The sequence below is a fragment of the Acinonyx jubatus genome, chromosome B4 (assembly GCF_027475565.1).
Source record: "Acinonyx jubatus isolate Ajub_Pintada_27869175 chromosome B4, VMU_Ajub_asm_v1.0, whole genome shotgun sequence".
In the NCBI taxonomy this organism is placed as follows: Eukaryota; Metazoa; Chordata; class Mammalia; order Carnivora; family Felidae; genus Acinonyx; species Acinonyx jubatus.
The window spans coordinates 30,474,710-30,498,935 of record NC_069387.1 but is presented as its reverse complement, the minus strand read 5'-3'; the positions used below and the strand labels follow the sequence as shown (position 1 = coordinate 30,498,935).

The following is a 24,226-nucleotide window of genomic DNA, read 5'->3' as shown; positions in this document are numbered from 1 at the left end:
AGACTTGGAAATGTAACAAGTCAGGGCACATTTTACTAATTTAATTGTATTTTCCAGGTTGACCTCCTGAGATTGGTACTGTCCTCAATAAGGCTTTGCAACATTTACACCGTACTTTTCCATTTTATATCTTCCAAGAGTGATACAAAATGAATGTATTTAAAATGTATTTAGCATTTATTGGCATAGTTTTAGGTTTTATCTTTTAATGGGATTTTAATTGGCTTTATTGCAGGATTTATGCAAGGTGCCTGGAATGCCAATAGGCGAGAGGGACCTAATAAGTAAAATGGGCCATTACAATTAATGCTAATATGACATCTGTTAGCAAAGCGAGTGGGTTAACTTCCTGACTGGGCCTGATACTTAAAGGAAACCAGGCCTGATCATTTTAGGTTTGGGGAGTTGCCTAGACTGTTTGAAATGCTGAAGACTCATGTCATAGTCTTCTTTTAATTGAAAAGTCCTGATCATATGAAGGTCCCAATTACCTTCAAAATACCACTTTCTGATATTAGACTTATCCTAAGAAAGACTCGTGAAAGGCCCTCCATATAGGGAGGGTACTTTTAGGCATTCATTATATGACAGACCAAATATAAACATTTTTTCCCATTTACATAGTGGTGGTGGCAACAAGGAGGAGGGCTGATGGGAGGAGGCTCATGAGCCATTCTCTCCTGTGTGCACAGAACAGGTACCCCCAACTCACATTGTGTGATGCTGTAGAGGTCTTTGTGGTCAATTTACCTTGTCACTGTGATGTGGAAGGAAGAATTACCAACCGTTTTCATAGGAATTGCATGTGTAGCCACATTGATAATGCCAGTGACTTTAGTATGATTCTCTGAAATCATAAACACCCACCTGCTCCCAACTTGTAGACCCCAAAGAGGTATAAATTAAGGCACTCTACTTAATCAAAAAAGTCTATATGTAAAAATCAGCATGAAAAGTTACCCTGTAAAAAGTCAAAATAAGCTGAAAAATGTGTAACAGAAGAAAGCCGGTGGTTTGTCATTGTCAAATGAAACAGTCCGAAAATGTGGGGTTGAACTGGCTGCTTCACCTCTCACCCTGTGAGCTACCCAAGGGCTGGTACCTTGTCCTCATCTCTTTTATTTACATACCCATCTTATCTCTACTCCAGGATGGTGAATCCTTTGAGGACCTCTTCATATCCCCCACAGAACCTAACCAAACAGGAGACCATATACTTAGAATCCTCAGTAAACACTTATTTAATCATTGACTTGAATCAAGTTAGGCCAGTAAGTTTTCTATGTCTGGGTAGAATGTAGGGAGTGAGGACAAAATAAAGGTTGACTTCGTCTGATGGAAGACTTGGTAGGGGAATGGGACAGATTGTAAGGGCCTAAAGTGGAGTGAAGAGCATAAGAGAAGCCATTGATTGAAGTTTTAGGTTAATTTAATTAAGGGTGGAATAGAAGAGGAACGACAGGGCTTTCAGGATTCTTGTGAACCTACCGTTTGGTGGGAGTGTTGTTGAAGACCTCTCTCCTGGACTCTGCTAAGAGCTTCTTAGTTGGTTTTAGTCACCAATTTCTCCTCTCTCCAGTCCATCCTCCGTATGGTGTCACTCTTGATTCATGAACAGCCTTTCTTAGCCCATTAGCTAAAGGATTGTATCCAGGCGTCTTAAACTCTTACTGTGAACGTAGCGCTGTCACCCCACTGCTGCAGCCTCTCCCTGGCACCCCCTGTAAACTCTCCCACCGACTTTCCACCATCCCCTATTGCATGAGGGGCTAAAGGACATACAAGGCATGTCTTGGCCTTGTCTGCCTTATGGTTTTAACATTTTATGGTTTTACATTGGGAGTTATTTCCCTAAGTGAGGTTCATTTCTGAATATCGTTGTAGTCCTCATAGCCAAGCAGAGTATTCTCACTTCTAAATGATGGAAACAAAGCTGGAAAAAAGAAAACAGAAAACAAAATCATGATGCCAATTTGGGCTAAAAGAGACTGCCACCAGGGATCAGGCTAAAACAATGGAAAAGACAGAAGGCGGCTTAGGGAGGTGTTGACAGCCACAAGATCCAGAAGAATGGGCCAAGGTTAACAGGACTTCAAATCCTGGCATGAGTTTATTGAGATACTTTTAATATATATTGGTGAAGTTGTAGGAATGTAGGGAAATAAAAGTATGGGGAAGGAATACTAATTACAATTGTCTGATTTCCCAGTATGGCTCAACAGATAGCATCATAAATTAAGGTAGGTGATAGTGATTTGAGCACACTTAAGTAGAATGGGCAGAAATATGCATGGGAGCAAAATATAGGCCAAAAATACGTAGGAGCAAAAAAGAATTTTTTTTATAAACTCTAAATAAATAACATGCTACATGATATAACACAAAGTGGCCTTTCCCGTTGATGGAAAGGAGGAAATGCAATGTTCCCTGCTCTTTTTTTCTTATTACTGCCTCTTTTTTTTGGCTTTGCCATTGTCCTCTCTCCTGTCTGCTTACACGCCCTCCCCAGATTCTGAGCATTTCTAAGTGTACAGTCATTTCCCGATATCATGACTCTGAACTTAAAGAGGAAACACCTACTTTGTAGAAGGTGTCTTGGTAGAGAGGAAAGGACCTGCCCACACTTTGGGGTCAGATGGGCCAGACTGGGCCTACAGCTTTACTCAGCCACTTCCTGTCTTTAGGGCCCTCGACATGTTTCCATATCTATTGGTTGGGGGCAATTACACTGACCTCACAGAAGTGTAAGAATTAAGGGTCAAGGGAAGAGAATGAACATTTATCAGTATTTATAATGTGCCAGTCATAGGTCAAAGGCTGAAGAGCTACGTATGCATTCTCAGTTCTCATGACAACCGGGTGAAGTAGGCATGATTAAACGAGATAACACATGTAAAGACCTTGGTATAGCAAGTAGGGAACAGTACATTGTCACCTCCTAAAATTGGGGGGGAGCCAGATCACAGCAGGGATTGGCACCATACCCCATACTGTCACACTATGTTGAAAAATTAGGCCAAAAAGCAATTGTCTGTTTCTGAATAGTATTGTGGGCTGAATTGTAGTTTTCTTAGGAATCAGATGGTTGAGATCATCCCAGCCCACTGCATGTCCCGGGAAATGAATCCAGGCTGTGGCTGTAATGGCAATGAGGTAGGATGCAGAGGTGAGGTCACTCCTGTTTCACAGTAACAGCATCTTCTCAGGTAGCAGGTTTGTGATAATTAATATCTATTATGTCAGGCAAGAGAGAATGATAAATTATTTGTTTGCTACCAATGGGTATAACTTTCTTCCTTGTATATAGAAAAGCTGTAACAATTTGAGCTGTTCCAGATGCTACAGAAGTCATAGGCTTCAATGCAGGGATGGTATCCTACAAGAAATCTTTCCATCTCCACTGGTCTCATCAAATTCTTATCCAACATTTACATGCAACATATATGGGGCAATCCACCTATGAGAGAACAGTTCTGATTTATGTTAACATATCACTGAGAGATTAAACCACAGCCTTGATGAACAGAGGAAAGAAATAAAACCTGAGTACAGCTGACCCTTGAACAACATGGTTTGAACTGGTGTGGATCCACTTGCATGTGGATTTTTTGGGGTGCAGTACAGGACTATAACTGTATTTTCCTTATGATTCTCTTAATTACATTTTATTTTCTCTAGATTACTTTAAGAATACAGTATATCCTACATACAACACCCAAAATGTGTGTTAATTGTTTATGTTATCAGTAAGGCTTCTGGTCAATAGTAGGCTAGTAGTAGTTAAGATTTGGGGGAATCAAAAGTTATACATGGATTTTTCAACCACACAGGGTCAGCACCCTAACCCCACATTATTTAAGGGTCAACTCTACTGCTATTTCTCCAGCTTCTCCTCTCTTTCCCACTCACAACACGAACACACATATGCACAACATGTACGCATATGGACAGATGCACACACAACTCATATTTACATTGATCGTGGTAACAGAGGAGATATGCAAGATAGTTTCTTATGTTATGTGTTGGGAAATCCTCAGTCCTGGCCTTGCACATATCACACCAAGACAATATCATGCGAATGTTCACAATTTGACATAACTTCTAAAAAAATTCTTCCTATCCTTGCAATATGTGGATACTTTTAGAAAGATACATGTTAAAAAGTCAGTGAATCTAATCTGCGCTAAGTAGGATTTTTGGCAACTGAGGGTGAAGGTTACGCACGAATGATAAACTGGTTACCTGTTTTGGATTTCTGTCTATAAACATCTTACCCCATACAGTTTTTATCATTACCACAACTCTGTGATTAAAATGATAATGTTAATGATAACTAATTATGATAACTAACATTTATTAAGTGCTTTCTCTTGCAAGAATTTGTATACATTCCCTCAGATTTCACAGCACCCTTGTGAAGTGGACACTATAAACAACAACAACAACAACAACAACAACAACAAAAACACTTTGCAGTACACAGCATGTTTACAGACCTAGAGAAATGGCTTAGCCAAGCCCCCGGAGCTACCAAGCAGTGGAGTTAGCATTTGAACCCATTGGAACCCATGTCTCTCGGACTCCAGCATCTTTGTTCCTAGTTAAGAAAATGGAGTTGAAAAATATTTTCCCTGTTTATAAAAGGTGTTAAATTTTTACTCCCAGGGCAGCTCCTCCCTGTTAGTATTTAACATTAATATTAATATTATTTCACAAAGGACAGAATCAGCTATGCTTTGCTGCTCAGAACGCTTCCTTGCCCAAGTTCTAACACTGGCACTGATCATGCTTCCATGTGACTTCTACCCCTTCTTCATTTCTGGAACGTTTAATAGCATGACATTGAGAGAAGTAATATTGAATCCTGACAAATAATCGCCCAACCAATATTCTGCTAGACTTCTTGATGAGAAGATGTTTCCTACGAACTGAAGTTTGTTTTTCATTAAAACAACCAGGACATTCATATGCTGTTCATCTCTTGACCCGAGAAATGAAATTTAAAAGAATCAGGGATTCTTAGGTTACTGATGTGGAAAGAACATTTGAAGTCATTATCCCCCTCTTCTAGTTCATTTTAAATGACAGAATTAAGGTTTTACCTTTGTTTTGCGGGGGGGGTGCATTAAAGTGGTTATCCTCAAATAATATTAATTTTGTCCTTTGGTCAAAATATTCATGTTTCTGAAAGTTTAAGGAACTTGAGATATTTAAGTTCTTGGAGAAGTGCTAAAGGGTCTGTTTTTTACAGAGGTTTCAAACCGTCACTGTTCATTAAAAAAAGTACAGAATCCCTTTACAATTTTTTAACTGTTTATTTATTTAGATTTGAGAGAGTGAGAGAGAGAGCACAAGCAGGGGAAGAGCAGACAGGGAAGGAGAAAGAGAAAATTCCAAGCAGGCTCTGCACTGTCAGCACAGAGCCTGATGCGGGGCTCAAACCCATGAACTGTGAGATCATGACCTGAGCCAAAGTCAGACACTCAGCCAACTGAGCCACCCAGGCGCCCCTACAATTTTAAGATATCAAAACCTATGTCTGTCAGCATCTGAAAGGCGCCCAGAGAGCGTGTCCTGAACCCCGCTGGTAGCTACAGAGCAGCCTGGCATTCTGGTGGCCTTTGGCTCCTTGGGGTTTGTATGTGAAGCTCTAAGGTGGATGCTGTTGAAGCATCGAGGCAGTAAAGGTCTGATTGCTGGAGATGGGCTCACTGCTCCTGCTCACTGCTCTGTTGCCCTGAGGGAGGAGTACTAGGGAACAGGCCTGCCATGCACCACGCATTCCTGTTGCCACCCTTGCTATGACTCTTAACTGCCTTATCCGTTATCTTTCACCCTGTGCAAAATGAGACTCCCAGGAAATCCTCTGTCAATGTGCCTGTGCCACTAGGTGTGGTATATTAGTAAACAGTCTTGTTAAAAATGAATTTAAAGGCCTGGCACACCCCAGTGGTGTTGGCAAGGATTTGAAGGTAGAGGACAGAGGGATATCATTAGCATTATTTTTATGAGAACTCACTAATATTACTGTTCTCATCTTGAACAACTGAACAGTCATATGCAAAACCTCTGTAATTCAGCTCAGCCTCCCACATTGGGGCCACCTGCAGGCAATCTTCACTTATACGTCATCCTTATTGTCAGTTACTTTTCTTTGCTAAAATACTTCTTTAATGAATGCTATTATTTGCACTTTAGAGAACGGCTCATTATTCCTGATTTGACTTGTGTCCATGATGGCGACTGAATTCTTAAAAAGATGATACATGTAAGAAAAAAGGTAAATTTTATGTTCATGGCTATGTGTCTCTAAAAAATGCAGTTCTGCTGACTTATAGCTAAAAGCAGCTCATTAATTAGCAAAAGTACTTAGAATTGTTTTACACCATAGAGAATATTTAAGCATTGAAAAATTGGAGAAGTATGTTCTTTCCGTGAGAATCCCAGGCATATTTTGTCCAGAGAGAGCTCATTACTTTTTCCTCTCTTATACAAAGTTAGACCATGGCCTCTTTTGACATAAAATTTTTACTTTCTGAAAAAGGACAGGAGGCACACTTTTTTCTTTTTACATCAGCCATTCAGAGTTTACTAATAATGCTTCCGTGTCCACTCTGAAGGGAATTTAAATCACCTTAAGAACTAGAATTATACTGGTTATTTTTATTTCAAGTTGGGATTAAGAAATTTAAAATGAAAGAAACACTTTTGAAAAATAGCAATTGAGAATCCCCATTAGGTTTACTGTGTCTTTATTAGTGCATGTTTTGGGGGACTTGTTACAAAAAAAAGGGAAAATCATCTTTTCTTGGTTGAAGGAAGGTGGTATGTGCGTTTAACCCTTCAGCGCCTGCAGGCATTATTTATGTAAGCAGCTTTGCCCTGAGTAAGTGAAACTCAATCCATGGTGTCCCAGAAGCAGTGACCTCTGACACTACCTCTGGGGGCAGAGGGCAGTTGTTCTTCACCCACCTTGGAAATGCTTTTACCAGGAACCCCAGGGCTGGGGTTTCACTTCTGCTCCACGCTGATTTGTTTACATTAAATTAGCTTGCGGGACATCAGCTATATCCTCCAGCACTTAGTGTAAGGCTGTTACTGAAAACCATGGCTGCTGTGCTTATTTTTATTTATTACTTTTTTTTTAACCCAAGAGTTGCAAAACAGCCATTTGAATGGGAGATAATCAGAAGACTGAATCTTAATGAATCATGAGTCTCTGTATAATATAAAGAGGAAATATATTTTTGGAGCAAATTGCGGGTATAAGGTTAATAAATCTTGTTTATCTGATTAAATTACAAACAGGGAGGCATTACCTGCCTCAGACTCACCAAATACACAGACTAACATACCTGCAGTCATGCACACACCATGACAGATGATGGCTTCATGCTGGGCACAAAGGAAGTGGCACCTGGGTGCCTGTTGGTTGATGAAACCTTGTAGAGTCCGCTATTGAGCCTTTTGAATTATAGGGTGGTACCACTATTTTTTCTGACTACATTCAAGAGAACTTCCTCCAGAAGCATACAAACAGGACAAAGCCTGGATCCAGTAGGAGCTTGACAAATCTCAGTAGCACAAGGAAGGGCATAAGGGGGCCATTTGGGGCTCACCCAAGGCAAAGGTAACCATTTCCTATTTTCTGACAGTGCTGGGTTTGCTGGAACATTGTCATGGTGACCAGTGACACCTGAGATCTTTTAAGTCTCGTTTCCTACCCCAACGTACTACAGATCTGGCATTAGTAGCCAGCAGTGATGGGTCTCTTGTCCAGCCCTGTTCTTTTCACTTGCTGTCTCTGCGCCATTGTATCTGGCAGAGTGCTTGCTCCTTGTCACCCAGCAGCCTCCTCTCACACCTGCTTCTGGACCCTCCAACCCTCCTTCTGTCTTCGTGAGAATGAAGTAAGAATCCAGTGAAATATGTATGTGATTGACTATCAGGTTGTATACCCGAGCAAGGGATTTTTCACCTCCATTCCTCCCTCCCTGCCTACCCCCACCTTCACATTGGTCCTCAGCCATGACCCAGTGGGGTTTGGTGACAGCAGCCCTCAGATACCTAGCCCCAGGGGGTGGAGGGGACTCTATACACAGTACACACCACAGTGTGCTGCTTCCTCCCAGTCGAGACAGCCACAGCAGAAACAAGCCAGAGAATCCTTGGGATCTGTTGCATTTCCTGGGCCCCAGATGAGGTTCAAAAAGTGAGGAGCCCTGAGGAATAGTATCAGGAGGTGAGTCTTTGCATTTCTTGAGGACCTGGTCTCTGTTTCCATTCTTGCCCCCACTTTTACCTTTTCTATCACCGTGCCCTCTTTTCCTGCCCTCTCGCCTCAGTTCCTCAGGGCTTGGCATCCTTCTCCAAAATCCAAGCCTGTGTCCTTGTCTTTGTGTCTGATACCTCGTAAGAGTCATGTGTGATTATAGTTCATGGATTTACTTTTGAAAACTGATCAAGAGAATAGAGTTGGAAGGGAGTTTATGTTTAAAAAACCTTTTTAAACACTACAAAAGTATTTGAATATTTAATTTCTTTACTGATACATTGAAAATTTTTTGCTCATTAAACTTGGCCAAATATAGCATTTTATTAGAGATTAGGTCAGCTCAAGAGTATTTTTAAACTCAAGTTCAGATATCAGTATAACAGACTCAATATAGTCAGATCAGGCAAGTTCAATAAGCAGGTATTCAAGATCTCAGCTCCTGCTGATTTGCACCTGAAAGTTCCAATAACTCCAGCATCAGATGTCTCCTAGTTGAGAAATACAAAATCAAAGACTTTTTCCATTGTTAAATACATAACACATCAAACTGATTTCACTGGAGCTCTGAGGTTGCTGTTGACGAAATGTGCTTATGATGCAAACATTTACAGTGTGTTATTTTAATTTTTTTTGGCAGATTATTGTCCCCAGACTCAAATTATGCCTTACATTTGTCCTAATGATGCCAGTACAATTGTTTTGCTTCATTATGGCTGACTGTCTAAAGCTACCTTTCCCTTGAGTCACTGAAAGTTTTATTGGAGTTCTTTAATATGATCATAAAAATTAATGAGCTTGTAATTAGATATAAGAGAAGCAAATCCAAAGTTTGCTAAACAAACAGTTGTTCTACTTATGAAGAAAAATCATATTCTGGCTAATGTCCACATTAAAAAAGGTAATTGGAAAATTAATTCAGATTTCTCTTCTAACTTTCATCCATCATTGAAATCAATACTATCAATAGCATCAACCTTCCATTTCCCAAGTGAGATCTAGGCTTAGTCAATACATTTACTATAAAGAGAGCTCTAATCAAGGGATGGAATAGAACTTCAATTCATGAATATTCCAACTGTAATCGAGCTGCCACTGACTTTTAATTAGAACATGAGAGAAATCTTGAACTCTTTCAAAGCATTCTCCAAAATAGATCAGCTATCTCCCAAACTTCTCTTGCATATGAGCACAGCACTTTCACACCATCCCTATTTAATAACTTGATTATATTTTATACTATAGCAAACCCAGTCACTGATATATCAGCAGAACTCAAGTGAGTGGACTGGGGGCAGTGATTTCTCTGACTCTGGGAACACTTGCTTCACATTGGAGGGTTCTGTCGTTCTATCTCTTGGTAGAGGCAGAAAGAAACAGAGCCCTCTTTTGCATTATACCCATCCCAAAAATGACCTTAGACATTAAACTGCCATGGTGTCTTGGCACAGGCAGAGGGAGAAACTAGAGATGTGTCACTGGAACTGAAGCTGGCAGCAGGGCCTGGGTGGTGGGGAAGGTGACACTAGAGAAAGGGAGCCATGCCCACTGGGTTGTATTCAAATGCAGACCTCAGTGGATACAAACTCTGGACCCTCAGAATGCCAGGCATTCTCAATTACTGCCAGCTCAGGTGGCCATTGTCACTGAGTGGATTTGCTAATCTTATTTTTTTCTGGATCTAAGCCACTTGTCTCTCGTGTGTGAATAACAATAGGAGAAAAAGATCCATGTATTGTGCCTTAACTATTACCAGGAGACATGTTAAACATATTTAGACCTATTTTTCTTTTTTTCTTCTCCTATTAAGTTGAGTATAAACTCATAAAAAGAATGGATTCTACAATGAAATTTGATGAATGCCGCAATATGCAAAAGCATCACTTGAAATACAAGGAAGAGGAGGTTTATCTTACTGAGTTCGCAGATACATTGGGAAGTGGTTTGGGTCACAGGCCGTGGCCCTGGTTCTGGATCTGCTGTGTGAAGTCACTTAACTTCTCTGTACCTCTGTTTTCATCCTCACTTATACTCTATGATGTTTGGGCAAGAAATGATGTTTTCTTCTTCCAAAGAGTGGATCTCAATCTTAGTAAGTTCTTCACACCTCTCATCTGTCAGATGAAAAGAGGATGTGTACCAAACATGCTTGAAAAGTCTAAAATATTTTAGAAGCTCTCTGATCCTTCTCTCCAAACACAATGATGTTCTGGGGTAGGGATCCTGTCGTTCAACTTTGTCTCTCTTGCACCCAGGGCAGTTATCAGCAGAAGTAAGCACTCAGCACTCAGTTGCTAGATGAGACCCCATGTCTCCTCATTTGATTTTTAGGGTATCGAGAGCTCTGTATCCTGATGGGATGCTTACATGAGTCTCTTAAATATATTAAATTTCATTCTTTAAAAATCAGGTCATTTTATTTTTAAATTCATTCTTGCTGTAGTAAAATGCATTTTACTTCTAAAATTATTAAATTCATTTGCTTTTTAAATTATTGTTTAAATTTCTCTTATTTTTATTTTTAATTCATTTTAATTTTTTCCTTTTCTTTTTTGTTTAATCTCTTCATGTATCAACACTCATTTCATTTTTTTTACAATATAATTGACATTTTTTGGCATATATAACTATGAATTTTAACATTCAGAGCCTCCAAAAACTCAATTTTAATTTCTCTTTGATTTTCTACTAATTTATTTAAGTCAACTTGTATGTATGCTGAGATAAGGATCTTCCTCTGTTATAAAGTGTTATTTTTAAAAAATGAGAGAATACCTGTTTTCTTTCAAGAAGGTTCTCACAGTGGACATAAGATCTGATTTATCAGCATTTCCTGAGGAGCAGCTACTAACAATAATATTAGTGAATTGCTTTCTTTTAGTGTACTGTGTGCCAAACACTGCTCGCTGTATGTAACACAGGTTCCTTTACTTCATCCCAGGAGCCCCCTCAGAGTAGATGAGTGGACATCCTTCTTTGACAGATGAGAAATGAGAGACTTGGAACGATTGCATAGTACATGAGGACAGAGACAGGACTCTGTCTTCAATCCTGCCCCGTTCCCATTCCAGGCTGCCTCCCTGTGAACAGATACCATTTATAAAGATGATGTGGCAGGTGTGTGTGTGTGTTCGCATGCACACACAGGCACCCACACGTGTCCTGGAGGGAGGGAAAGGGGAGATTTGCCAAGAAGCTGCCAAAGAGTTTGTTGCACGTCTACCCTGTTCATGAAATAGCAGAGGCGGGTGCAGGGACAGCCACACTCATCTACATGCCTGTGTTGACCACGGCAGCCAGCTGAAAAACCATCTGCTATTGGAGCCCTGGTGTCTACGTGTGAGCTTTTGTTCCATGACGCGGCAGTAGGCCTAGTGTGGGAAGAGCCAGCGGCCTGGTGACCAATGCTTTGTCCCCTTCTTCCTGTTGTTACTACTTGGTATCTCTTGATGTTCAGTGCCCAGCTAGCCCCGGTTCCTTATTATACATCAAGCCAAGCAGTCGGACCAGCACCTGATACCTGATGGGCGACTGATACCTTCTCGGACAATAAGTACTAAGCCCTGTGACGGAAGGCTGTTAACAGTTTCCTTTTTCTGATACAGACCAAGACTCCTCAACCAGAGATGAACAAATAAGTAGATAGATCCCATGTGTTGCCACAAATGCATTTCCTGACCCATTTCTTCACTCTTGTGAGGTTTTAACTCCCTCAGTTTCTGGCAGAAGTTCCATGGGGCGGGGGTGCCTGGGTGGCCCAGTCAATTGAGCAGCTGACTCTTGATCTCGGCTCAGTTCATGATCTCACGGTTCGTGAGTTCGAGCCCCATGTTGGGCTCTGTGCTGACAATGCGGAGCCTGCTTGGGATTCTTTCTCCCCCTCTCTGTCTCTGCCCCTCTCCACTTGCTTGTGCTCTTTCTCTCTCTCTCTCTCTCTCTCTCTCTCTCTCTCAAAATAAATAAATAAAAACTTAAAAAAAAAAAGCATTCCACAGGGCAGCAGCCAGCTTCCTCTAACCTCTTCTCCACATCAGCAAATACCACGCATCCCTAAATGTATTAACTGTCTACAGGAAATGTATGATTTCCTTTTTGTTGTTAGGGGGATCTGGAAGCCAGCACTCACAGGGGCTCTAACTGTCTGGGTGGCGTTAGGCCAGGTCTTTAGCCTCTCTAAGCTGTGAAAAAGAGTCGTGGTTCTCCCTGTCCCATGGGCTTGGGGTACTAAGTGAGACAAGGAATATAAGCTGATAACGTAGCTAGAGATCAATTAGTTACCATTATCATCACCATTCATAACAAAGATCTACATGATCATAGCCTCAAGGATAGTTTATATATACAATTCTGCTTTTTTTGAGCAGGCCTTTACTTACCATTGGCTGTCTTGATTACTTCCTTGCCTCAGCGCAATTCAGGATATACACGTAATCTCCTGGCATCACTGGACCATTTTTTCATGGATATAATATTCGACTTTTTGTTGGGCTATGCGATTGCTCCTCGCACTTGAAGAATACTCTTTGGTACAGAACCTAGGAGGTTGTAACTAAAAGCTCACACCCTTCTTTGCACCCAGTTGATTCACCCGTTCTGATTAGTCACTCAGAAGAGAACGGTTGCATCTTCTGTGTTCAAAAGTAGGAGGAGGGGGTGCCTGGGTGGCTCAGTCGGTTAAGCATCTGACTCCTGATTTCAGCTCAGGTCCTGATCTCACGTTTTGTGAGTTCGAGCCCCACATCAGGCTCTGTGCAGACAGTGCAGAGCCTGCCTGGGATTCTCTCCCTCTCTCTTCCCCTCCCCTGCTTATGCTCTCTCTCAAAACAAATATATAAAACTTAAAAAAAAATAAAAATGAAAAAAAGGAAGAAGGAAGATGCTGTTGTTCTATACACCTGGTCCAAAGGTGAATTTTGAAAACTGTGAATGCTTTCTTCTGTTCATGTTATTATTCGTATTTCCTCAAGGCAACAGACCCGCCCTTGCTGACAGGTAACTGAAGTTAGGACTGCCCTCAATGGCCTTGGAGCCAAGCAAAGCTCCCTGGTCACCCGCTTGAAACCATGACTTTGGCTTTGTTAACTCAGCTCTGCCTGAGCTAACCAGCCACAGGGGACCACCTGCTCAGAGCACTTGTTATTACCTCTTGGTCCTCACGCAGTGCTTCTCTCTCCAGTTCTGTGTGTGGCTTGTCTGTGGCTTCTGCAGGTCAGTCTTTATTAAGGGAGCCCCTCTGCGCGTGGAGTAGGGGACACACATATTAGGGTGAGTTCGTAGCTATCAGGTCACTGCCCAAATAAATCCTTGGTCTGGGTTTAATCTGGCAATTTTGCTTTCCCTTTGTAATTGCCTACTTTGTGACACCTTTTGAGGGAATTAACTGCTTTTGACAATTTTGTAATCTATAAAGGAGTATCAGGGTGTATTTGTTGTTCAGTTGACTGTCATAAAACAAAATAACAGCCAGTGAAAATTTTCAACAAAAAATAGAATAGTTCTTTTTTTTTAAATAATAAAGGGAATTGTGTTCATTATAAAAATTCAAAATCGTAGAAAAGCATAAAGAAAAATAAAGATGATACCATGGTCTATCAAGATGCCTCCAGGACAGATCTCCAGATATTCCTGTGTATATGCACATGCCCACCAGTGATTTCAAATGGTTGTTCTTCTAGATTGCAAATTAATTTTAGTTAAAAATTGGTAAATTGGTAAAACTTACTGAAATATGATAAACCTTCCACTAAATATTGACTATAAGAACAAAAGACCAAAACATTAAAATCATGATTGTCAGGATTACCAGTGATTTTTATCTTCTGTTTATAATCTGAATTTATTAGCGTTCTTTGATAATGAAGAAATAAAGTGATCTAAAATTTTAATTTGGGGATGCCTGGGTGGCTCAGCATTCGACTTCAGCTCAGGTCATGATCTCATGCTTTGTGTGTTCGAGCCCCACATTGGGCTTGCTGCTATCAGCACGGAACCTGCTTTGGATCTTCTGCCCCCTCTCCCTCTACCCCTTTTCCACTTGCACTCTTTCTTTCAAAAATAAAAAAAAAAAGAACATTGAGAAAATTTTAATTTGGTCAGTAATTATGCTTATAGAATTTTTTCACAATTTTAATTACTGCATCATCTTCTAAAAACTTGCTGCCGTCATTGCTAATGTGAAGAGGAATAATGTGGACATCAAGGTCCAAGATAATGTCTCATCCATCTCATTACATAATAACAAATTCATATTCTTCGTGGTAGGAGGTAGGGTTACACAGTAAACTGCGGGGAGAATTCAAGGAGACAACTAGATGATTTATATTAAAAAAAAAAAAAAGTACCTTGATGTGTTAACCTGGAGTCCTGGATTTGGTATTCACTCAGTAAGTATCTGGTCTGAGTAAGAGTGAAGGCTAGAGCAACTTTGATATCCTAAAGTAGTTAAACACAAACTAATGATTTTTGCATTGTTGAAGGTTCCACAAAGGAGTATGTACACACCAGGAACTTGGAGGTTGGTTTTGTTGTTGTTGTTTTTGTTGCTTTTATTTGTTTGGTGTAGGCAGACAGGTGGTCTCTATTTTTTTCTTAGAGGAAAACAATGTATCGTCCTAAAAGTTCAGTCTGAACTGAGTGCCAGTGGGACAAAAACCAGGAGGCTGAGGGTTCATTCCAGCCCTGGGCCAATCAGTCCCTCAGACTGAGTAATTACAACATTCAGACCATCTGTGAATACTCAGAAGCCAACTGAATCTTAAAAACAAGCAAGTGTTTTTCCTAAGAATATATACATAGTATATGGTCACTGCAAAAAATTGTCCAAGTTATGAGCTATGTAGGGGTGTGTGTGTGTGTGTGTGTGTGTGTGTGTGTGTGTGTGTGTGTGTGTGTTTGCGGATGCATGCCCTATACATATACACACACTTTAAATTTGGAATAGAATACATTGTTTGAAGATACTGCACTATTCAAATTAATTTAACTTAGTTCGGAGCTGAATATTTTCTCATCTAGGGAGTGCAGTTGGGAAAGCACAAGGTCATAAAGTGTAATGTCTACCTGTTTCCAGATACAAGAAGCCATTTCATAAGGTGGATGAACAGAGCTCACATTACATGGTAACCTCAAAAACAAAAGACTTAGCTGACAGAGGCACTTCATAGGATGTTACACAGATAATTGGCTTTAGCTCTGGTCTTCCTCTTATCTTCATTAGCAATCAGAACAGGAAGTGTACGAAGTATTTAACTTAAGTATTACAAAGTATTAACTTAAAAGATACTACAGGTCAAAAGTAAGTAACAAGAAATGCCACTATCATGAAAGTCATGTGACAGAATGAGTTCAAAGCTTCCCTGGAAAGTCTGTGTATTTCATACATTGTTCAACATAAGGTGGGAGTTAGGACCATCCTGTATTTTATCCAAAGTCGTCAAAAACACAAGAGCTAGGACACAATATAAGGAGATGCAGAAATAGTAAGAATAAAGGTGATTGTAAAAGTGACTCCCAATTACGGTGCTCCTAGATTAGATTTGATGGGGTAGAGACTAGCACAATTCAATGCACTCTAGATACAGCATTATGTCACAAAGCTGAGATGGAGTCACTGTATAGTCTGTAACCCCATGGAGCACTTCAATGCTGAACTCCGTCTGGGTCACTTATTTCTAGAAAGTGTAGACAAGGGGCCTCCCAGGCCAGCAACAAGACTGATTAAAGGGATGGGAAAAGTCATTATGAGAACAAATTAAATGACATAAGAATGAATAATTGGGCTAAGAGGGGGTGAGGTAAGTTTAATGTAAATCAGCTCTATTATAGCTCATATTTCTTGAAAGCATAGTCTGTGCACCAAGTACCACGTAAGCGCCTTGCGTGCATTCCGTCGGTTTTTACATTTCTCTTTCACAGTGAGTTACTATTATTATCCACATTTCATAAATCAGGAAACTAAGGTTTAAAGAGATGGTGAATGAGCATGCCCAAGATTTTGTAGCTAATGAGTGGCAAGCTTTCTGCTCGTGGGTGATGCAAATATGTATTCATTTGTGTGCATACATAGAGCCCGCCCTCTTCCATTTGCTGACATCACACACCTCTTCCTCAAATTCCATTTGGGGTGTTTGCGCCCATCTACATGACTCTAAATACATTTCTAAGTGTTGCTTCTTATGGCACCTTCTGTCCCTTCTCATTTTTTATGTAACATATGATGTCTGATATTCTTAGTTATATAAATATATCCTGTCTAAATGGAGCTAATTTCTTGAGAATGGTAAATGTGTCTCCTGTCCCAGAACATAAACACACTATAAATGTTTGCTTTTGAAGTCTATGCTTATCATTTGTCTCTTTTAAAGAATTTTTCTCTGACAAGCACCTAGCATGTCACCATGTACTGTCAGTTAATACTCACTTTGTATCTTAATGTGTGTGTGTGTGTGTGTGTGTGTGTGTGTATTCATAGCAAGCATTCTGTGCACTGCTTACTATATACATTATAGTCACAGAATGCCTGTTCCAAGTGCCAGACAGGGCTTGAACGGAAAAGAGCCAGACACCTTGCTCAGTGGGATAAAGAAAGTCCACCGTCAGTGCTGAGGATCTTATTTGTCTAAGACTAAATAAAAATGGGCACATAAAAAAAATCAAGTTTATTTTAAGATTGGGATTAAATAAGATGAAAATTTAAAGTAGAAACCACAAACATTGGATCAATTGTGTTCAACCTTTTTGCAGTTCTTCTGTTGGATTAATTATCGACCTGTTTTTTCCTTAAAACACTGTTTGGCATATTATTTGTACCATAAAGCAATTTGGAGTCTCCTGTTAGCATAGAGAAATCGTTTTGGCACATCTAGAGATATTTGAAGACAATTTAGGGTGTTATAATATTAGGATGGAGGATCATTTCATTATTCAATTATTCTATTCTGCTACAGCAAAAGTAGCAAGTCTGTTTTATAAATAAGCATATGTTGAATTATAACTTAATGGATAAGTTCACCAGACCTTTCTCTAATATATGTAATCACTCCTGCTATAAAAGTGAAGTTTACAAAGACAGACTTTTCCTAAGCATTTAGATAAAAATAGTGTTTCTTGTGCTACAGTCCCACTGGTACTCTTCAGGGACTACAGGTGCTAATTTAGATACATATCATCCTCAATCCACAGTGTGTCCTCCATCATCCACCTCACAGTGGCTTGAGAATGGAGGGAAAAAAGTGTTTGCTTAAAAAAAAATAGCTTTCGCATGTTATAGGGTATTCATCGTGATTTCTTGAATTATTTTAGGAAACTCAGTTCTCACTGATTTCCAGAGACCACAGTTGATGTATAAATTCCCTAATTTGTTTACTTTAGAGAGATCGTCTCAAGTGCAGCATCTGTTTTTGCTTTTTCTGTGCGATCTTGGTTTTACATCAGGAGGACGGAGGCACGGGGAAGTCACGTGACCAGCCGGAGCCCACACAGGAAGCTCCTGGAGTCTGATGGAACTTGCACCTCCCAGGATTGCCCCTTGCCTCCCTTACCGCTTCAGAGAGGCAACTTCTATGCCTAGTCTTTCCACTGTTTTTCAAGGATAAGCTCCATCTGCCAGATAACATTATTTTACAACTTGAAGAATGTCAAAACTCTAATTTTGCCTAGGCATGTCTTATTTTGGGCAGGCGGCTTTCTTTCATGAAGCGAAGATCAGTAACCTAAAATTACTTTCAATATGCAGAGGGGAGAGCCTTCTGTAAGTGCAGTAGTTATTTATGAAGCTTGGGTGGGGGAGCTCCCGATCATGTTCCAAAGAAATCAGGGAGATAAAATTTTAATGTTGAAAGCACTTATATTTTAAGCGTTTTCCACCATTTTACTCCCTCTACTGTTCTTGCAGAAATGGCTGCTGTAGGAGACCTATTCCCAGAGCCCTGTTTAAGCTCATGTTCAAGATCACAAGGAGAGGAGCACCCCATATTTTGTGATGTTAGTAGAAATACAAGGCATTGCAACCCAGGAAAGTATCAAGAACTTCCATCTCCAAAAAAATAACCGACTAAATTTTCTGACACAAAGAGTGTCCCAAACTGGTCCTCTAGCTTCAGTTAGCACTTCTGTAAGGAAGGCAGAATTATTGTGAATATAAATTCAAGCTCAAGAGAGGAGAGGGATGTGGGGAAAATCCAATTAACTAGAGTGAATGTCATACAGAATAAACTACCCACTGCTAAAAGAAATAGTTTTTAAATTGGATGAATCTTTAGAGTAGAATTGATAAAATATGTCCTTATTGTATGAGAAGATGCACTTTGCAAATAATATTTTTCAGGAGGCATCATCTGCTTGAGAATGTTTCATGTTCTTATTAAGAAGGCGATTAGAAGTTTGGAGCCTTTTTCATCATTGTTATTAACTTGCAGGGGAAAATCTTCCTACTCCAGTATTCATTAAATGGATCTCTTTGTGTGTACAAATATTAAAAGTAGTCTTGAAAGCACTTTAGGTAAGCAAGGGAAAAATGCACTGTTTGTTTCCTCATAGAATTGACATTTTTATTTAGGGAAAAAAATCCATGAATTTACAATCTCTCCCTTTCTAGGTTTTTCAACATTTCTTGCAAATTGTATGTAAATGAATGCAAATAAGCAATCCTCACTAGCAAGCTGCTTAGAAGTGTAAAATGCATAAAATTAAGATGCTGGGAGAAACGTGCATCTAATTAAGGTAGCATGTAAAGAAATGTTTAAATTCAAATTAGATACTTCAGTGGAAAGAATTACTTGTTTAATTCAAAAGGTGTTTTGTATGATTCAGGGAAGGCTTGTCCTTAGCGGTATTCCCATTTCCTTCAAAAATCAGTTTTAGGGGCTCACGCTGGTTCAGTTATATTTTAAAACTGAGTTTAACCTAAAAGTTCGAATGCTACAACAATATGTTCTAGTTTTAATGCCTCTAACCCAGATGGAGAGGCAGGGGTGGTCATCATTTGAGAATGAGGATGGTAGTGATGTGGCTGTTTCTGTCCCATTCACATGGAGCCCCTGTGGTACTTCCGTGTAATGGCTTCATCCAAAGCCTTGAGACACGCAGACAAGAGCCAGCTAGTGCTTCCTGGATCCGAAGATTTTCTGTGCAAGATGGGAAGGATGCAGGTGCACTCCATCAACAACCCCCTGCCATGCAGTTACCCCACTCAGGTGGACACATTCTTGATTCTTTTGGCAGTTTCAGGCATCTTCCAGTCCTGCCTGGGACAGAAGAAAGGAATTAGTTTAGGGGAGCCAGAGTGGCTCTGTCAGTTAAGCCTCCGACTCTTGATTTCAGCTCAGCTCATGATCTCGCAGTTCATGACAATGAGCTCCATGTTGGCCTCAGTGCTGTCAGCACAGAATCCCCACTTGGGATTCTCTCTCTCTCTCTCTCTCTCTCTCTCTCTCTCTCTCTCTCTCTCAAAATAAATAAAAAACCTTTAAAAAAGCCTTTGGTTTAAATAAATGGAAGATCTCTTTGCAAAGCATAAAGCAGCAATGAAATTATTGAAAAGTTGAAGATCTGTGTTGAGAAGACATAAACTATCTTGTAAGAGTAGCGCTGTTCCTGCTCCAGATGCAACAACCTAAAGGGCAGATGGAAAAACAGGAAAGTAGTTCGTGCTAGATTTTGAATGCTTGAGTTTGAAGCGTTCTGCTAAGTCCCATTCACATGGTAAGAGCTCTTACTTTCCACCAGATTGTGTGCTTAGACCAAGTCCTCAGATTTCAAACGCATCCAAGTTTTAGCCCAGAGTATCTGTTTCCTGGCTTCAGATATAAAATTAGTTCATTGTTGGGAAACAGTTTTCATCACATGTAATATATAAAACTCTCTCAGTCTTGGGTCCTCTCATCCAAACTTCCTCTGTCTGCGTCTGACATGGGAACCAGGAGGTGAAGCTGATACTGTCGTTGTTCATTTGGAAGGTTGGCTGTCTCTTTCAAGCAGGGGCAGAAATCCTTCCAAATCAGTGCCTATCTGCATTTACCCTCTCTTCCCCTTGTGCCTCAGTCCCCATGCTCATCACTGCCACTGAGCCTGGACCACATACTGAGCCACTGATATTGTGAATTGGAAAGCATCTTCTGGCTGGTCTGTTTTTGAATCTCCAACAAGTTGGTTCAAGTTCAATCTAAAGAGTCATAGTTGTGTCTTCCTTGGGCCAGGGGATGTTTTCTGTGTTGACCTTGGATTATACCTTCCTGTCTGCTGGAGCCCTTCTTCCTCTGTCTCTCTGATTCCTTGGTACTTTAAGTGGCAGTCTCAGCCAGTGATTGGTGTGATGGCCGTATCCTCCACACGGAATATACCTAGCTGCCCACTTCGTATTTTTCCTGGAGGTCCCATGTTTCAGCACCATCAGCGCACCCCAATTCAATTCGAAAACTTTCCTCCAGACAGGCTCCTTCCCAATTCTAGGTCTCTCCTGGGTAATGATGCTATGACCTGCCCCCATCTGCTCCCAAATCACTAGTGCCCCAGATAAAGCTTTATTTTTCACCTGAACTTATTATGGTAGCCTCCTACCTGCTCTCCTGCCTCTCGTCATCACGTGCCTCTTCACTCCTTTCTTTTTTACATCATTGACAAAACTTTTTTTTGCTTGAAACCTGACACCTCTCTCACATCCCTGATTAAAGGCTTTTCTGGTGGTCCATCATCAACTTTGTTGATCTGGAATGGTCTGGACTCTACTTGCCCTGCTAGCCATTTCACTCTCTTCTGCCCACAGTCTCTGCTCTGGCTGGCTGCACTATAGGGCTTGTGAGGGGCCATGCCTATGTGTATGCCGTTGCTTCTGCTGTCTCTCTGCCTGAAATGCTCCTTGCCCACCGGCATCCTCTGTGTCTGCCTGGGAGCCTCCTCCCCTGCCTCCTGCTCCTCGGGTGGGGTGGGGTGGGGTGGGGGAGCGGGGCCTCTCCTCTCCCTCCTCCAGGCCTGAATTTGTCATGCTCTCTTTGCTTGCATGTAGGGCCTCTGGTTACAGCATTCATCAAACAGCACTGTAAATTGTTGTTCCCTGGCATGCCTCAGTATTAGGCTGTGAGCTCCTGAGGGCAGGAATTGCACTGGCTGAGAAGGTGCCCAGGGATAAGACCAGATCAGTGATTCTCAAGCTCTCTGGTCTCAGGATCCCTTTACACTCTGAAAAATTATTGAGGGCCTCAAAGAGCTTTTTGTTTATTTTGTGGGTAAATACCTATTGATATTTACTGTATTTGAAATTTAAATTGAGGGATTTAAAAATTACTTACTAAGACCTTTAAAAATCAACAGAAATAAACCTATTACATGCTACTATAAATGATACATGTTTATATAAAATAACTATTCTTCAACATTAAAAAAAGTGAGAAGATCATCATCTTGCATTTTTAGAAAGCTCTTGATGTCTGGCTCATTGAGAGAGGACAGCTGGATTCTCATAACTGCTTCTGTATTTGATGTGGTTCATTGGGTTGTTTTGTTTAAAGCCTATGAAGACAGTCCACCTTGATTGTGTTTCCTACATCCAAACTTGAAAAGTGATAGTTTCTTACATGCCATTGTGATGTGAAAACTAAAACTTTCAGGGATAAACTTTTTGTTCTGCTATTCAAAATGCCTTTTAAGTACCTAAGTCTGAGTAACAGGTTTTTGTCAGTTGTTCTTTTTAAGTCAAAATGGTACTCTGTGAAAAGAAATGACTAGTTCGGCTCACAGTTCAGTCACACACGTGCTTTTCCTTGAGTCAGACAACATACTTTGGTGTATAACACAACAGCTTTATGTGTACTTGGTTTCTCCTGACAAAACATTAGAAAGATTCAGAGGTGCCTGGGTGGCTCAGTCAGTTATGCGTTCGACTTCGGCTTAGGTCACTATCTCACGTTTTGTGAGTTTGAGCCCCATGTCAGGCTCTGTGCTGACAGCTCAGAGCCTGGGGCCTACTTCAGATTTTGCGTCTCCCTCTCTCTCTTCCCCTCCCCTGCTCGTGCTTGCTCTCTCTCTCCCTCTCTCAAAAATAAAATAAACATTAAAAAAAAAGGTATGTACTCAGGGGCAAGATTTACTAAAATTAATATTTACTGCTTCATCAAGGGTATGCCCAAGTGAAACCTGCATTTATCTCCCTTCAAGTGCTTCGAGGGGAAGAATACAATGACCACCAGGATTATTGGTGCTACTGCCTTGATTGGTGCCAAACTTCCAGCTGTTTTATCAGCTCCCTTGCCCACTGCATACCATCCATGCAAATGTTAATCCAGTGAAGAAGGGAAATAACGTCTTAGTATCATTATAAAGTAGTTCTGACCTTATGGACCCTTTGAGAGGATCTTGGAGACCCCCAGAAGTCTACAGACCACACTGAGCACCAGGGTCATCAGTCAGGCAGAGGCGCTTGACAGGGACTACAGAAGTTAGTGCTGTGCCAGGAAGGCTGTGAGGGGACGAGTGGCAGGTCACATTGGGACTTTGGAGTCCCTGTGTTGGCAGCAGAGTGGAGCATTTCTGGGGAGTCAGGGAGTGGGAACTGGACATTATTGCCAAAAACTAGCCAGTAAGATTGAGTAAGCCCGATTGTGTTTAAACACTTTTGGAGTGGTGTCGTTATTCAAATCACATTCAGTTGCATGAATGTACTAGGTTGAAGGTACTTCTCGGTGCTCTTATTTCTGCTCTGTAGGTGTCATTCAGTAAATGGGCATATATTGGGCATATATATGCGTGGATCTGGTAGGTAAAACTTGGATGTGTGCACATCACTGGCTCGTTGGCCTCCCGGATCATTACTTTCTGACCCACTTTGTGTTTTATCATCAGCAGTACATTTCTTGCACTGTACACATCTATCCTGTTTCATATGTGGAAAACATTTGTTTACCATGGAGACCTCCTACTCAGTGGAAGCGTGGGAGACTCATTACTCAGTTAAAAGGTCTAGGTCAATATGATATTCAGAATAATCACAAATCATTCTAAACAGGCTAGCAGTGTTTGCTTAGGACTCCATTCAGGAGCCCTGCCTCTCTGTTGATTTCTTTAAAAATACTAAGCAGAAGACAATGAATCTTCAAACTCAAATGATTCCATTGTGATTGATCTGAGCCAATTTTTAAGGTAATTGATGATATTGCCTTAGTTGAGTCTGTTAGTGCAAATAATTATTAATCAATATGCTCTCAGCTCTTACTTCAGAAGATAATTCTAACACATGATTTATTCTGAACATTTCAATTGAGCTACCTTTACAAGAGGAAAATCAATTGGCGACTGGTCTAAAGCACTTTAATTATCTTCAGCTCTGTATTCCTTTCTTAGCCGAATTTACCCAGGTAACAGGCTTTCCCATTCCGGCAAGGGTGACAGGAAGTTGTTCATTACCATGGTACAAAGATAATATATGGTTCATCTTTGATTGGCTAAGTTGATTTAAAGTGATTTAAATACCTGAAAAACAAAGCATATGGCTTTACTTTGGAGAGTATAGTTAGCATTGCCCTGGAAAAAGAAGGAACATACTGTCAATTACCATTCAGTTGGAAAGCAGTTTGCTATAGCAGATAGTGAATGTCGTGAGTCAATTTCCCCTGCAAACATGGGGACACCAGAATCGTTGAAAGGACATAAAGGTGTGAAGCATTTCAGAGGCAAGGCTTATAGTACTCCCCCAATTGTTGCAGTTTTTGGAGATGCTTTGTGGCTTCCCTATGCTAAGGCTTTCCAACCTGGGATTTGTTGTTTTGCCCTTTCAGGCAATGTCCTGATGAATGTTGTGGTTTGATATTTTTTTTCTGTGAGAAGAGATGCAGAAGAAAATAATCAGCACCAGGAATGAGCCTTGCCTTTGTTCCCCAGTGGAGCTTCCAAGCATCTGTTTTTGTTGTACTTGTGGAGGGTACAGGAATGTGTGGGCCTTGGCCTGGGACTTTAAGACATGAT

The 24,226-nt window shown here is 40.6% G+C and overlaps 1 protein-coding gene across 25 annotated transcripts in view; it reads left to right on the top strand.

The window, feature by feature from the left end:
* Window positions 1-24,226, top strand: part of PARD3 (par-3 family cell polarity regulator) — a 665,533-nt gene that overhangs the window by 563,145 nt on the left and 78,162 nt on the right. The window contains exon 23 of one of the 25 annotated variants that reach the window (XM_053225513.1): window positions 6,202-8,165. The exons of the other annotated variants lie outside the window; for them this stretch is intronic. Within the exon in view, the coding sequence (XP_053081488.1) occupies window positions 6,202-6,250 (49 nt within the window). The 3' untranslated portion in view covers window positions 6,251-8,165. Of the gene's footprint in view, window positions 1-6,201; window positions 8,166-24,226 lie in introns of those variants that run through there. 25 annotated transcript variants of the gene reach the window in all.